The sequence below is a fragment of the Miscanthus floridulus genome, chromosome 17, assembly GCF_019320115.1.
Source record: "Miscanthus floridulus cultivar M001 chromosome 17, ASM1932011v1, whole genome shotgun sequence".
NCBI classification, from domain to species: Eukaryota; Viridiplantae; Streptophyta; class Magnoliopsida; order Poales; family Poaceae; genus Miscanthus; species Miscanthus floridulus.
In genome coordinates, this window is record NC_089596.1 from 87,819,243 (window position 1) to 87,834,611 (window position 15,369).

A 15,369-nucleotide genomic window follows, 5' to 3' on the forward strand; every position below is an offset into this window, starting at 1 on the left:
GGGCTTCCACTCGTCGAGCACTTTGGCGGCCTCCTCCAAGCGATTGAACCGGTCCGCAATGGAATGCTCCACGGCCCCAATCCGCTTGCCTAGCGATGCCTCCACCTCTCCGATTCGGCCGCCGAGAGACGACTCGAGGGAGACCTTCACCGATCTGAGCTCATCGAGAAGAAGCTTGGTATTGGAATCCATGGCCCCGACGTGTTTCTTAAACCTGGTGAAGTGGTCGTGGATGATTTCGTGGGGTTCCAGGATAGAAATCGAGGCAAGGATTACAACCTCCGATCTAGGCGGATGAATCGCTGGTTCGACCGAGGAAGGATAGGCTCTGAATACCAATTTGTTAGCAGCAAAGGGGAACGGATCGGAGGAACAGAACAAAGGGGCGAGAAGAACAGCAGGGGCAGGAAAATGGATGAATCTCGGGTTCGAGTTCAGGGTTCTTTGTTTACAATGTTCATGCCCACACGGCAGAGATCAGAGCAGCACATAGGAAACTCACACCTACTCTTGCTGGGCTCACTAGACGGCCCATTTCAGACCGAACACCCTTGTACTCTTAACTCTGGGCCTCTTTATGCGTCCTCCTTCCTCAGCTGAAGTCGACGAGCCCAGAAGCTTATCCGACGCCGGCCCATGAGAAGGAATGCTGACACCCCGTCCCTCCAGGCTCCAGCGGACTCGCCATACGTGCATACGCCAAACGACATCACTGTTTGACTGTTTCACCTGGCCACCCAGCAGCCACGGCAAATTTGGGTAGCCGCCGCCGCTACCCCACGCCATCCTGCCATCCGACGAATCCTCCTCCGTTCCCGCCTCCCCGTTAGCGTGTTTTTCTCCCTTTTTTCAGAAGACTTTTAACTGCCCGTCAGGCTCAGAGTACAAGCGAGAGCCCCGTCGGAGAGGCGTTACAGCGAGGGCCGAGGCCTTTGTCCTATCTTGCACAACCCCGAATCCATACTCATCGCTCGATGGCTACACTACTCTACTGATGGCTCTATTATTGTTCATATACCGACGGCCGCCGCCTAGCAGTTAGCGTCATACTCGCCCGGCCCCTGCTTCACAACCTGTTCGTTTGGCTATGGCTTGTCGTAAACGATCATAAATTTTCAGCTGGAATAGTATTTTTCTTTCACACAAATCAGCCAGCAGTACTTCTTCACGAACCAGCAACGATACGAACCGGCCAACCGAACATGCTCAGCCAGGGGTTGTTGGAGAAGCTGCAACGGAACACGATACACGCACTGTTAGGAGATCGAGCCGAGCATTTGAACATCACGGGCTCATGGAGACGAAGCTCTTCCTACCTACCTGGTGAGGGGAATGTTCTGGAACGGTCCCGTCGTCGGGATCGTGCCCCACAAGTCATTGCTCGAGAAATCCCTGCAATGGGAAGGAACAAGAACAGTGTTGTTATGACATGCATCCATGCCACCGACGGTGCGCATAGAGAAATGGTGAAACAAAAAAAAAACACAGAGTGAGATGTGATCTGAGAACACCGGCTTACACGGTTCCAAGGTTGGGCAGTCCAGACAGCTCCCTGGGGATGGGTCCCGTCAGGCGGTTGTGGTCGATACGCCTGCCAAACCAAACGTTCAATCGTTCATGCAGTGCACGTGTTGGAAGGGGTACATGAACTGAGCTGACAGTGACTTACAGGACCTTTTGGGACTTGAGGTTCCCAAGCGTCGTTGGTAGGGGTCCTGAAAGGTCGTTGTTGTACAGGTCCATGCTGATCAGGTTCTTCAACTTGCCGAACTCTGAGAATTTTTTTTTAATTTTAACTCTTTTTTAATATAATTTTAAATCTAATATTGTCGATTTTTTTTAAACTAACACTTTTGGTCGCGCCTATTGCCCTGGCGCGGCCAAATGCCTGTGCCGCTCCATGCATGGTGGCACGGTAAAGGGCTGACGTGGCGTGGGCTGGCCTGGGGGACCGATGACGTGGCAGGTCTTGTCGTGCCACTGACCTTGGCGCGGCAGTGCCGCGCCCTGATCCGTGGCGCGGCTGGACCAAATATATACAGCGTGCGAGCCCATCCGCCCGCACGCACCCCTGCCTTGCCTGCCCGCCCGAACGCCGCCGCCGGCGCCCTGCCTGCGGCCGCACGCGCCCGTGCCCGCCCGGCCACGCCGCGCACGCGCACGCGCCCGCCCGGCCTCGCCTCGGCCGCTCGCCCACGCCGCACCCGGCCACTCCCGCCGCGCAGCGCCCTAGCCGGCCGCGCCACGAACGCCGACGCGTCAAGGCCGCCCGCTCCTAAGGTACCTCCCTCTCGATTTCATATTTTTTTTATTATTATCTAGTATAGTTAGTATTTTTTGTATCCCTACGGTACCCCCACGTGCCCTCGCAATCCTCGAACGGCCGGCGCAGAAGCAAAAGAGTTGATGATGGTCTGCTAGCGCTAGCATTTCTAGGAGCATGTAGGGGCATCGAGGCTATTTTCATTGAGTATTAGTGTCTTTGCGATATCTTAGAACGACTTTTGATATGTGACGGAGGAAGTACCCCTTCCGTCCTAAATAAATGCACATCTCGCTTTCTGAAGTTAAATTTTTTAAAAAATTTGACCAAATTTATATAATAGCGTACTAATATTTATGATACATAATATTTACTATTACATTAAGCATAGAGTATACTTTCGTAATAAACTTATTAGGAAATATAAATATTGATACCATTTTTTTTTAGTTTTGATCAAACTTAAACATATTTGATTACTCGAGAAGCAAGATGTGTATTTATTCTGAGACGGAGAGATTGCTTGTAATTTTAGAACCAAAGTTTTATATGGATTGATTATGTATTTATTATCTAGTATAGTTAGGATTTTGGGTTTAGGGATTTAGGCTAGTTAGGTTAGTGAATTTGTTTGTGATTTGTTTGTGAACTTACTAATATTAACTTAAATTTTATTAATTTGAATACTCTAACGTTTTGTTTATCAATTTGTAACAGGATGGCCCCTCCCACGCAGCACCCGTTGTACCCCATTCTTGAGGTGGAGTACGACGACCAGCATCAAGCACACATCTTGAGTGACAACAACGCAGAGGTGTCCTTGCTTCCTTTGAGGCCCCGCACTCACACCAGGGCGTATTAGTGGGACGAGCGTTATACGCCGTACATACGGCGTGCCGGCTTCCTCGAGCTTGTCCGTGTTGTCAACCACGGTCTTCCGCTATTTGACCCCCACACTATTTACTGCAGCTGTAGGCATGTGCGAGTGCATTCTTTGTACGTAAACTTTCTTGTAACAAATTGGAGGCAACTTACAGTCGTTCTATTCTTATAACAGGTGGAGGCCTGAGACCCACACGTTCCACCTACCTTGTGGCGAGATGACCTTGACGTTGCAGGACGTGAAGGCTATTTTAGGCCTTCGGTTGGGGGAACTTCCAGTGACAGGGATAGTTGACAACGATCACTGGAGGGAGCTGGTGGCTCAGTTTAATGGCTTTCTTCCACCGAACGACGATGCCTCTAAGAAAAATAAGTGAGTAATTCAAACCTATTTAATACTTGTATTGCTTTACAGCTGGCATCGGGTCTTATTTTCTTTGATCAATTACAGGAAAACTTCCGGTGTTTCGTCGTCCTGGATCACAGAGCGCTTTGAGTACTTGGACCCTCAAGCTAAGAAGGCACAGATCGACTGGTTCGCTCAAGTGTGGCCCTGGCACTTTCTTGGTGTTTTCCTCTTCCCAGACGCCTTGGGCAACACCATCAGCTGGATCTTCCTTGATATACATCGCCAGCCGTGGGAGAACATAGCAGGGTACAGCTGGGACAGCGCAGTCCGGGCATAGACGTATCGACAACTATGCGTTGCCTGCCGTCGCACCTCAGGACATACGAACCTTGGGGGTTGCTCCTACCTACTCCAGGTTTGGTGTTGGGAACGATTGCCCGTTGGGAGGTCCCTTAATAATGGTTTACCAGTAAGTACTTCGGTTCATTATATTCTTTCAAGCTAGATATGATGAGATTATTTGTTGCTAATTCATTATCGTGTTCAATGTAGTGATGGAACGAGCATGATACACTTCCTACAGCTCTGTATACGAAATTTCAGGTGTTTTGGTGTCCTTGGGATTCTCCGGAGCTCTAGGGCTATCAGAGTCCTGTCACTAGGGACGAGTCACAAGAGTATCACTGCGACGTCCCTCTTATTTTCTTCCATGTGGTCGAGATTCACTTGTCCATCCGAGTCCGTGGATAGTTTGGAAGAATGACAGGCTATCCACCACCGCTTTACTCCACCAATCAAGCATTGCACGGGTGCGTTATCGATTAATAACAATGCTACAATTTAAAGGTGTGTTTGGTACAATTAACATCATTTTGTTGCAGGTTTGACCGCAAGAAGAGGTACAAGACCAAGGATTGGCGCGTGACACACAGCTCGTATATCCATTTGTGGCAGACCAGGGTACCACATGCGGTCCTTGCGGGTCCTCCACACGATCAGCACACCTTCGACGAGTATCTACGGTGGCTTCACATGTCTACGAGGACACATATCAAGCCCCCATACACTGACGTGGCGATTGACGAGGACTCGGAGGAAGATGTCATCGAAGATGTGTACGACGTTACCACTAGGGAGGACACACAACTATAGAGAGCCCCGCTTCAAAGATACATGGTAAGATACTTGAATGGTACAATTTGTTATCCTTTTGGTATTAAGTATGTGTACTAAAACTGTCCAACCGCGTTTTTATACCCAGGCGACACAATTGTCAAGGCTGTCCAACGAAGCAGCGTTCCGGCTTCTCGAGTCTAGAGGGCAGGGGCTAGGCGTTCTCGCGGCTTTTGTGGAGGTAAACATAAACTTGTCCGTTTCGAAAATATTTCTTTAGTGTATATGCGTTTGGGTAATGAACTAACTTTAACGTCTATTTATGTAGAAGGTGAAGAAGAGCTGCATGGACAGTCCTTATGAGGAACCGCCACTCCCCGCGCGATCGGGTGGCACGTATTCAGCCTCTTTGAGGACACCAGCCGGCTCTTCTTAGACGATGACGTAGGGTGCCACTTCCACGGTGCGTACACCACCACATCATAGCGCTGGGAAGGACCCTATAATCGAGAACGAGGAGGAGGACGATGACGACGACGACGAACCCCTGGGTTTCCGCGGACAGCACGGCCAGTGGGACGAATGGCCGCAGGACGAGATCAACATGTCTCAGCTAGGTGGTGCCCCGTTTGGCACCCAAAGAGCCTCACAGGTACTAACAAAGATAGTTTGTTTCAATACATAGGCTCCATGAACTAACGATCATAAAGAATTATAAGTAATCGTGTGTATTATATACCTGCAGGGTACAAGCCGTACGCACCGTCGACGCGATCATACCGACGTTGGCTACACTCCCAATGTGTTGCCAACGAATCTGAAGAGATTGAGGCGTCCGAGGAATCCTTACACTCCTGGTCTTAATTTGTAATGTCAAACGAATATTGACATCCGAAACTTACGGGGTTATTTGGTTATGTTATGTCAAACTTATGTCAAAACAATGAATATGTTATGTGACAGCTTGTCAACTTGCTTCTTATTCGTTTCTTTGAGTCGCGGCAGCACTGCTGGTGAGATTAAGTACCCTGCGTTCAGGAACCGGCAATTTCGGCGTATCTGGACGCCGGTGGCAATTTTTCGTAATTGATTAGTTAAAATGGTGCATAACCGTATTATGAAAGACGACAAACTAATTATTGGCTTATCAAATTCTCTATTCGGCCGTGAAAAAAACTCAACAAAATACGGACGCGACGCGTTTCGATTCAACCATCCAGTAGCCCGGACCGGCGGCAAGGACAGTGGCCAGGTGGTGTGGCTGCTCGTGCGGTATATTTGGTCCAGCCGCGCCACGCAACAGGGCGCGGCACTGCCGCGCCAGGGTCGGTGGCACGGTAGGACCTGCCACGTCATCGGTCCCCAGGCCGGCCTCCGCCACGTCAGCCCTCTGCCGCGCCACCATACATGACGCGGCACAGGCATTTGGCCGCGCCATGGCAATAGACGCGACCAAAAGTGTTAGTTTTTTTAAAAAAACGACATTGTTAGATTTAAAATTATATTAAAAAAAGATTAAAATTAAAAAAATTCAACTCTGACGGGATCGGGCCCTGCAGACTGTTGCCGCTCATTTCCCTGCTCGATCAGGTGCCAAAAGTGACAAAGTCGGATGGAATAGCAGATATGCAGTCTCTTCGTTTGGTTGTGGCTTGTCGTAAATGATCATAAATTTTCAGTCGGAATAATATTTTTCTCTCACATAAACCAGCCAGTAGTACTTCTTTATGAAACAGCAACGATATAAACCAGCCAACCGAACATGCTAATGGATATAAAGCAGGACGGAAAAATTTCAGTTCAGAGCCCATGCATGTGGATCGGAACGAAGAGTACATGTACTGCAGCTGCTCCAGTTTCCCCAGCTCCGGCGGCAGAGGACCGAACAATGTCGGCCTGTTCGCTTGGTTATGGCGGGTGGTAAGTTATCGTAAATTTCTAGTTAGAATAGTATTTTTCTCTCGTATAAATTAGTCAGTAGTACTTATTCATGAAGCAGCAACAATATAAACCATGTTAAGCTCGCTGTCCGTGGAGAAAAGAAATTATCACGCTATTAAAATTCAATTCAAGAAATAAAAAATAAACCTGTGTTCCGTGTAGCCGAACACAAGTGTTTCTCCGCCTAGTGGGTCGTATGCTAGCGTGGCCTGATCCATATCCACAAGGAGCAGCAAGAGAGATCACAAACTTACGTACGGTCGACGCGGTTGTCGTCGTTGCACATCACGTGCACGGGTTCACCAGGCTCGGGTCCCAGCTCGCGAGCAGGCCGTCGGTGTCCTTCACGCCGTGGTGCATGCAGGGCCATCAGCGCGTCTCCTTCCTCGTTGGCCGCCACAGGGGCCACAGGACGCCACGACCACCGCCACGAGGACGGCGATCCGCACGCCCGCCGCCACCAGGTACTTCAGCGTGTTCGTTTCATCGTAAACGATCGTGGATTATTTACTGCTGGCTAATTGGATGTCAGAGAAAAATACTGTTTCAGCTTATAATCCATGATCGTATACGAGCAAGCGAACAGACCTGTGCCCGTATGCGCAGACACGGTGGTCGAGGAGGCTACGTGGGTGTGAGGAAAGTAGCAAGTGCTAGGGTGCGACTGTGGTGTTCTGTGCCTCGAGCTGTGATCTTGGGTGTTTTTTAAGGAGGGACGAAGGAAGGCTCCTAGCACCGTGGCCTGTAATTAGGCCTGCAACGGCGCACCGTGGCCTGTAATTAGGCCTACAACGGCGCAGCGGCGTCTCTATCGTGCGCAGCGCGCACCTACATGCGGCACGCAACGGTAGCGGTTCGCGCGCGGGCCGCTACTCATGGAGGCCGCGCTGCCGGCCGCTATGCGCCTCCCGAGGTGCCTGCGAGAGAGAGAAAGAGAGTTGGGGAGAGAGAAAGGGGAGAGAGAGGAATAAAATATGAAATAGTAGGTATAGAGTATGTGATAGAGATAACACATGTGCGGAAGAAATATGTATAGAGTAGAGAATCTCGATGACTAGGATAGAATATTTCTTTTTAGAGATGAAAATAGAGGTAGACAAGTGCGGATAGCCTTAGAGCCAATGTGGATGGCTATGTGATTTGAACTCCAGTCTAGTCTTGAGTGTTTTTTAAAAATAAGGATGGAAGGCTTGGAGCCAGGATGGTAGGGGGCTTTAGTTACCGCTGCGGCCCCGTTCGCTTATCTTCAAAATGGTGTTCGGCTTCTTTTTTCAGTCAAAACAATATTTTTCTCTTACAACAATTTAGTCGGAACAGTGTTTTCAGCCAGTTTCAATCAAGTTTCAGACCAGCGAACCAGGCCTATCTAAGATAGATGTTGTAAGTACCGAGAAACATGTCCAAATAAATGGTATATTTTTGAGTTGCGTCATTGACACCGGGCCTTCGACTAAGGCTACAGTGCACCAATAAGCTGCCGATGACGACAAGGTGAAATTAAATGTGCCTCTTCTTAACATTGGTAGCGTCTTTCTTTCATGCAGTCAAAGTGGAATCTTAATGCTGAAGTGTTGGCGGGCTTCCGTTACTATTATAGCGGAAATGCTTTGCATACCGAAAAACATGCAAAGAGTAGGTGGTATAGTTTTCCGTTGCATCACTGACAGCGGGCCTTTGGCTAGGGTTATAGTCCACACGTATGTGACAAAACTTTACGTTCTGTCAATATTTATACAGTCTGTTCGGTTGACTGGTTTGTATCGTTGTTGGTTTGTGAAGAATTACTTCTGACTGGTTTGTATGAGAGAAAAATACTATTCCGGCTAAAAATTTACAATCGTTTACGATAAGCCACAGCCAAACGAACAGGCTTTATAGCGTCTTTGTTTCCATGCCATCGAAGACCCGCCTGTTTTCGTCAAAAATTGCGGGCGACAGCTGTACTCCATCGTAGTGCATGACATACTATACATACCAAAATATGTATCATTCAACTTAGGAATGGCGTTGCCAATTAATTGGTTTGGAAGAACAACATAAATTGCTTTTTTTTGAGCCGCAAATGTATGTATTTACAGAAATATGTTTATGACAACTGAACGTGCGAGCTAAAAGCGTGTATGGTACCTATTATAATTCTATAACTAGCGAGAAAAAAATGCCTCTCTTGATCTCTTCAGAGGAACCGTGGATGTTGTCTACATAATTTATGTATATTCTTGTAATTCTCGGCTTTCTTTGACATGCCTACTGCCTCATTCTAAATAGTAAGTTATTCTGGTTTTTCTAGACATATAATTTTTGTTATTCTAGATGTCTATACAATGGTGTCTATATGCATAATAAAAGCTATGTATATTTAAAAAAACTAAAATAACGAAGGAAGCAGATTAGAAATGTTAAAACTACACTTTTGACTATTAATCTCTTTTCTCCTTTGGATTATAATGCTCACGGGTCACGGCTAATAATGGCGGACCATGCTCTATAGGAGTATTTGGTGAGGGCCGTGGGGGCATAACAGCTTGACGATTGCACGGTGCACGCAGGATGCAGCTCCTCTCCCTGTTCCACCGTCTTGCTCTTGCTGCTCCGGCTAGGTGCGCACGCGTGCATAGGAAGGGGGCGTGTAGCCTGTGGGGGCGTAGTCGTATGGAAGGCCCGTAGGAACTAGGAAGCACGGATTTTTAGCTCGGATCAAGCATGGCCTGACCCGGCAGCCACCGCGCCTGGGCTGATCGCACGTCGGGCGGGCACATCACGATCTGTCAAAAAAAGGCTCACCTCGGTGCTGGACCGATAACCCACCCAATATCCCATATGTTGTTAAAAAAATCCCAATATCCCATATATATAATAAACCTCCATCTGTTTTTTAAATCCTAGCCTTCCTCATTTCTTCACTGCTTATATATTAGCGTGATATCAACCAGGGTTTGTCAGCTTTAAGATCAAAGTGACAGACAAAAGTGAAAAACAGCAGGTAACATGAAAAATGAGAGATTCAAATCAAGAAAGATGAAATTGAGAGACAGACGGATAACGAGAACGATAAGAGTAATTGACGACAGATCGAAAGACATATATCGTCCTGTTCGCTTGGCTTATAAGCCGTATATTTTCAGTCAACGAATATTATTTTTCTCTCACAACAAATCAGCCAACAGTCCTTTCAGCCATAGCTTATGAGCCAAGCGAACAGGACAATAACACGAGAATGGATAGAGGAAAGAATAAAAAGTGGAAGCAAAAAAAAATACCACTTTTAATATTAAATATGGATATAGATTTTACCTTCCACTCGTCGGTTCGAACCTACCGTTCCTTGGGAATTACAGCGTCAAATGGTTAGCTGTAGCTTAGCCCTACGTGGTCGGTGGTCCCTTTTCCTTTTATACTGTTTGAATCTATTCTATACTGTCGATCATAGCTAAATGGTTGAAACTTGTAATGGTAATAGATGCAAATGACAGATTAAAACTTATTTCTTCTAAGAAAATGCTAAATTTATTGCTTTAGCCGTGGCAGCAACGTAGGGTGTCTGGAGAAGAGGATTTTTGGGATTTAGCTAAAATTTGAACTGAAATATAAATCTGGATCCAATCCACCAACCAATCAAGTAGACCTTTAGTACGTAGCATCAATGCCTGTTTGAAAGCTTTTTACTGCTATGAGAAAGCGAACTTATGTGAGCAAAAAGAAACAAGTATTCTTTGCCAATTTTCACTTACAATTGCTGCAGCGCAGGTAGTTTAGACTTTAGACCTTAGGGTGTTCCTGTCAGAAAGTCAAAAGGGCAGAATATATGCTTTCATTTTTTTTGTGCCATAACCCCCTTTTAAGAATTCTTTATCAAACATGTTATTTTGCAGCACTACAACTGAAATCTTGTGTACACCCTAACATGGGAACATTTCCAAAACATATTGCCGAGCTGGCTGCTCCGTGGATACATGAAACGAAGGCCCTGTTTGGTTGGGCTTTTGGCTTTGGCTTTTGGTCTCAAAAGCCAAAAGCCCAACCAAAGGGTCTGCTTTTGGAAGGTGCTTTTTCAGAAGCAGCTGTTTTTCCGTAGTTCATTTTTAAAAGCTGGTTTGACCCTGCTTTTGGCTTTCTGTTTTTCGAAATTGGTGGAATAAAAAGCTCTTCCATAGTTGTTTCAAGAGATATAAAGATAAAAGATATATTTTATACTTGTTTAACCAAACAGCTTTTAGCTTTTCTACAGCTCACAGCCCACAGCAGCTTTTCCACAGCTCACAGCCCACAATAGCTTTTTCCCACAGCCACAGCTCAACCAAACAGGACCGAAGACAATGGCCTCGTTCGCTTGTCTTAAAGTTCGGCTTGTTTTTTTAGCCGGAACAGTGTTTTTCTTTCATAACAATTCAGCCGGAACAGTATTTTTCAGCCAGTTTCAACCAAAGTGTTCAGACCAGGACCAATATAAATAATGCTGATCAGAAATATACCATCTTCTTTTTTATCAACATAGCTTCAGGTAGCTCCAGGGGCGTGCCCTCTTCACAGCAAATGTATTGCTTGTAAGCATGTTCTCTTTCTTGCTACATGGTTCAACTCAGGGCTATTCCCTCGATGGACATGCTTGCTAGAAACTCTGTAACACCATCCTCATAATTACAGGAGTTGTTGATGGGTACTACAGTGATAGGAATAACTGGACGTGGCTGAAGGGATCAGGTGCAGGGTCAAAAACCCATACAACATTCTGTTGTTAAGATGATATATATTCACATGCGAATGATCATCTCGTGGAGTGGTGAACTCTGAAAAAATTCTGTCAAGGCGAAGTTTGCTTTATGACTTGCTCATACCAGGGTCTGCTTTGAACTCCTCCACTGGGAATGCAACACCGCATATGTTTTTCCCACAGATTTCTTGATCCCACGGACCGATCAAATGGGATTCGAATTCGGGTTGTGTTCTATCACGCTCTGAATCCGGTGATAATGCATCTATCCTTGGCTTCTTGGGAGAAGGCTGCATCTCTGGGTAGTCATCTAAGCTTGGAGGTGAATCCGAAAGCTTCTGATCCTCAGAAGCTTTAATTGATCCACCAAGCTTTTGTTGCTCCTCAATGATCATCTGCAAGTATCTCCCTTGTGCTTCAATTCTTAGTTGCAGTTGTCTTTGAACCTGAAAATGTAACTTATTCAGATAAGTAAAAGAGAGTTCGCAAGGAAAACTTAGATTGATCTTAAAGCTAAAAGAACTTGAACTATAAGAAATAAGGCAAAACAGAAGAACTGCCAACAAGAGATTATTGACAACTAAGCATTACTACAACCATGAGAAGGAACCACCCTTAGGTGTAACTTGACAAATAATAAGTGGATACTAAGAATGGACCAAAAGATCAGCTTGTAGAAGTAACCCCCAGCTAAGTTGGATTGTCGGTAAACTAAAATGATGTAAAAATAAACAGAAATAAATTAGTTAACATCTTTCAATAACAGACCTCAAGTTGCTCATGTAGCCGCTTCTGAACCTCCATTTGCATCTTTAGTGCCTCATTGATTTGCAATCCTCTGAACACATTTCAGAATATTTGTCAACTGTGTAATTCATAAGAACCAGGCACCAGCCAGCATACCAGCTATGCTACAGGACACAACTGAGTAAAGATCACTTACGGTGCAGAATCCGTGTTCGAGAGGGAATCACTCGAATCTTTCTTTTCGTCCTTGGAACCTACATGAGATGCCATCATAACAAAAGGCAAAAATAGCTGTTTAGTTCCTGTGTTTGACAGAAGGGAAGGGGACAGGCAGAAGAAAAAACTTGAAGGCCACAACAATATTCACCTTCAGCAGGAGATTCCGGTATATACTTTGCAAGGCGATACTTCTACACAAGCACCAAGGAAAGGAAAATATTAGATGCAGTGAGACATTTTGAAATCTGTTTCCTTTGAAGGAAATTCTTCACCTGCAAATGGCTCTTCACATGATAAATTGTGATCCCTGGTACACCCATCACAGTGAGAACCCCTTTAGGTGTAGCTCCTGAAGAAATATGATAAGAGCCTTAGATACAAAGTACTTGTAGCTGAAATCCCTAAAACATCAAGTACCCTCATGATAATCTTCTAGCTTATCTCAAGTCAAGTTTGGATTAATAGAGTCAGGCATGTGCCACATGCAACACTCAAAGCTGTTTCCCATTACAGTTCTCAAGGCATAAAGGCCCGTTTGTTTCGGCTCCAGCGGCCCCGGCTACCACTGACACCGGCACTGTTTATGGAGGCGTTTTTCTCTCCCCTACGCAGTAGCAGCACTGTTCACCGAAGTCGTTTTTCTCTCTCCTGTTTTTTTTTCTCACTGCTCACGGAGAACTGTTCACGGAGCCGGCGGAGGTCGTTTTTTTCGGCTCCTGCGCCTCCGGCTACGGTGCGTGATGAGCCGGAGCAGACAGGAGCGCTGCCAAAGAGGACCAAACATTTTCCAATGTGATTGGATTTAATAACATAACACACACAGTTATAGAAGCTCATACAAATACTTAAATAGCATGCTCATAGGAATTTCGAAAAGTGTGCAGCAATCTGATCCTAAACATTTACATAGTCGGTTTAACTGATTTTCCAGTTTTCTACACATGTATGGCATGTATAATGTACGCAGTTAATATACAACACATGTAGATGACCGTTTCAGCAATGCATCAAGTTCAACCACACTGTCAAATACTTAATTGAGAACAGAATACTCACTATCTGGTCCACCAAGCTGGGCGATGGCATCCACAAAGCGATTATGAAGATCTGATGTCCATCGTAGGCGTTGTTTCCCACTTCCTACAGGATTAGCAGGGTTGCTTACGTTGGGTCCACCAATACCTCCAATATTACTTGCATGTTCATTATTCTGTGTCCTCTGCGGAGCAAAGGGCACAGAAAAATTCTTCGTATGATACATCATGTGAATGCTGCAAGAATTAAAAGGAGACGTCAATCACCCAAGTAGGGTTAAGCACAGTGAGAAAATTAGGATAATTAAGCTATAACCAGATTCCTGACATTTATATCTCATCAAATATATCAAACTGATGATAAAATATAAGGGGGAAAAACACATTAAACCCTTACATAATTCATAGTATTACTGTCCTAATTACGGCTAAAATATTTTGTTTTACAAGGGAATACATAGAGCAGCATCAGCGCATTCTAGCGTTACAATTCGAAATAAAATCAACATGCTTCAAATCTTAAGGGTTACAGCTGTATACAAAACAGTTGCAAGCATAGACATGAAAAATAAATATTCTAAATAACCCAAAAACAAGACGACGAGAGCCAAGGATGGACTAAAGACTAAGCGCTCCAAATGGCAGACAGACCAAGGTTTGCAAGAAATAGCTTTCACAACTCAGTATCAACAATAGAACAAGGAAAAACGTGGCAGCTGACCTGAATCCACAACCTTGACAAAAATATAACAAATAACAGAAAACTTGAGAGCAGCCAGATGCCTAAGGATAGAACTAATTTTGGTGGTCCAAAATGCTCAGAGGAGCCCTGAACACCCACCCAAGGCAGGAGCTCATCCAAGCTGAGGTTTTAAAACAGATTATAATCGCTGAAATGTTCTAAAGCAAAGACGAGAGAGCGTCCAAGCACAAAGACACCACGAGCCCAAACTTCCAGGCATCGAACTGAAGAAAGTCTCCGCATCCGCAGATAACTCGTAACCCCAAAACCACAGCAGCTAGAGAAATGTAAGGGGCCTGTAACCGGGACCATTCCCGACGAAACAAAGCTCGCCGCAGGACTTCAGAGCAACCAAGCGATTCCAAAGCGACAAGGCGCGTCCACGCAGAGCCTCATACTAATCCAGACCAAAACTTAACATCCCCACAAACATCAGCAAAGCTCTAGCTAAAAGACAATCCACCCAAGCTCACAAAACCAGATACTACCAAGGCACAAGACCCTCCGGCGCCGCTTGCAACTCTGCTTATGGCCGGAAAAGCAGCGAATTCAGCAGCGAAACCTTCTGTTATTTTTTTTGGCAACGGGAATTCAGCGGTAAACCTCGGCGAGAGAAGGGAGGCGGACTCACCGGCGGTCTCGGGAGCGCCGGCCCGGGAGCTGGGGGGGCGTGGGGAGGCGGCGTGCTCGTGGCTCGTGGGGGCAGGGAATTGAATGCCGCCGCAGGCTCCTGACGCGGATTCCCAATCGGGGTCAAAAAGGGGCGGAGGAGATGGGCGGTGAAGGGAGGGGATGGGGAGCGAGGGGAAAGCGGCAGGTGGTGGTGTCCGGCGAAAGCGACGCGGGGAGAGGGAGGCCTGGGAATTTGGGGATTTTTTTTTCCCTCCCTTACCGCCGGTGGTTAGGGTTTCGCGCGAACCAAACCAAAGTCCAGAGAGCCGGCAGTCGTTTTTTGCGTCAGTAGTGAGCTGGAGAAAGAACTCGCTGATGAAGAGGGCAGCTGGACATGGGCAGGCCAAGCAGTTCTCTTGTGTTCTTTCGTGGTCATTTCTGTGCGCTACTTAGTATTTTATTATTTCAACCCCCGCCCCCAACACCCCCCACCCCCACCCCCACCACCACCACCCAGAATCCATGGCTTTTTCTTCTTTTCTTTTCTGAACACACAGTGCAGAAGTGCAGATTCCGTGTCGTGTGGTGGTACTCCGAATGCATTTCCTTTTTCTTTGCCTCTAGGGTGTTTGATTTCTAGGTGGCCGCCTAAAATTCCGGTAATATATCGAATGTTTAAATTCATGGAGTATTAAATATAGACTAATTACGAAACTAATTACACAACTTACGATTAATTTACGAGATGAATCTCTT

General features: G+C 46.2%; 2 protein-coding genes across 2 annotated transcripts; both read right to left on the minus strand.

The window, feature by feature from the left end:
- Window positions 1–1,165: 1,165 nt before the first annotated feature.
- Window positions 1,166–2,055, minus strand: LOC136515928 (leucine-rich repeat protein 1-like). Its single transcript, XM_066509378.1, has 5 exons — window positions 1,986–2,055; window positions 1,670–1,772; window positions 1,520–1,591; window positions 1,321–1,392; window positions 1,166–1,229 (listed from the first exon to the last, which is right to left on the minus strand). Exons 1-5 carry the CDS (start codon window positions 2,053–2,055, stop codon window positions 1,166–1,168), a joined length of 381 nt encoding a protein of 126 aa, XP_066365475.1.
- Window positions 2,056–11,202: 9,147 nt separating this feature from the next.
- LOC136517103 (myb family transcription factor PHL7-like) lies at window positions 11,203–14,902 on the minus strand. The gene is made up of 7 exons (XM_066510620.1): window positions 14,633–14,902; window positions 13,282–13,496; window positions 12,498–12,574; window positions 12,374–12,416; window positions 12,203–12,260; window positions 12,028–12,097; window positions 11,203–11,705 (listed from the first exon to the last, which is right to left on the minus strand). The coding sequence occupies exons 2-7, from the start codon at window positions 13,487–13,489 to the stop codon at window positions 11,367–11,369; spliced, it is 795 nt and encodes a 264-aa protein (XP_066366717.1). The 5' UTR covers window positions 13,490–13,496; window positions 14,633–14,902; the 3' UTR covers window positions 11,203–11,366.
- Window positions 14,903–15,369: the final 467 nt, after the last annotated feature.

Excerpts from the sequence above, each read along its gene's own strand:
- LOC136515928 (XM_066509378.1), bottom strand. The coding sequence starts at position 2,055 with ATGGGCTCGCACGCTGTATATATTTGGTCCAGCCGCGCCACGGATCAG. Across the intron at positions 1,592-1,669 it reads CTCAAGTCCCAAAAGGTCCT|GCGTATCGACCACAACCGCC; the intron begins GTAAGTCACTGT and ends TTGGTTTGGCAG. Across the intron at positions 1,393-1,519 it reads CTGCCCAACCTTGGAACCGT|GGATTTCTCGAGCAATGACT; the intron begins GTAAGCCGGTGT and ends TTCCCATTGCAG.
- LOC136517103 (XM_066510620.1), bottom strand. The coding sequence starts at position 13,489 with ATGATGTATCATACGAAGAATTTTTCTGTGCCCTTTGCTCCGCAGAGG. Across the intron at positions 12,417-12,497 it reads ATGTGAAGAGCCATTTGCAG|AAGTATCGCCTTGCAAAGTA; the intron begins GTGAAGAATTTC and ends GTGCTTGTGTAG. Across the intron at positions 11,706-12,027 it reads GGCTACATGAGCAACTTGAG|GTTCAAAGACAACTGCAACT; the intron begins GTCTGTTATTGA and ends TTACATTTTCAG.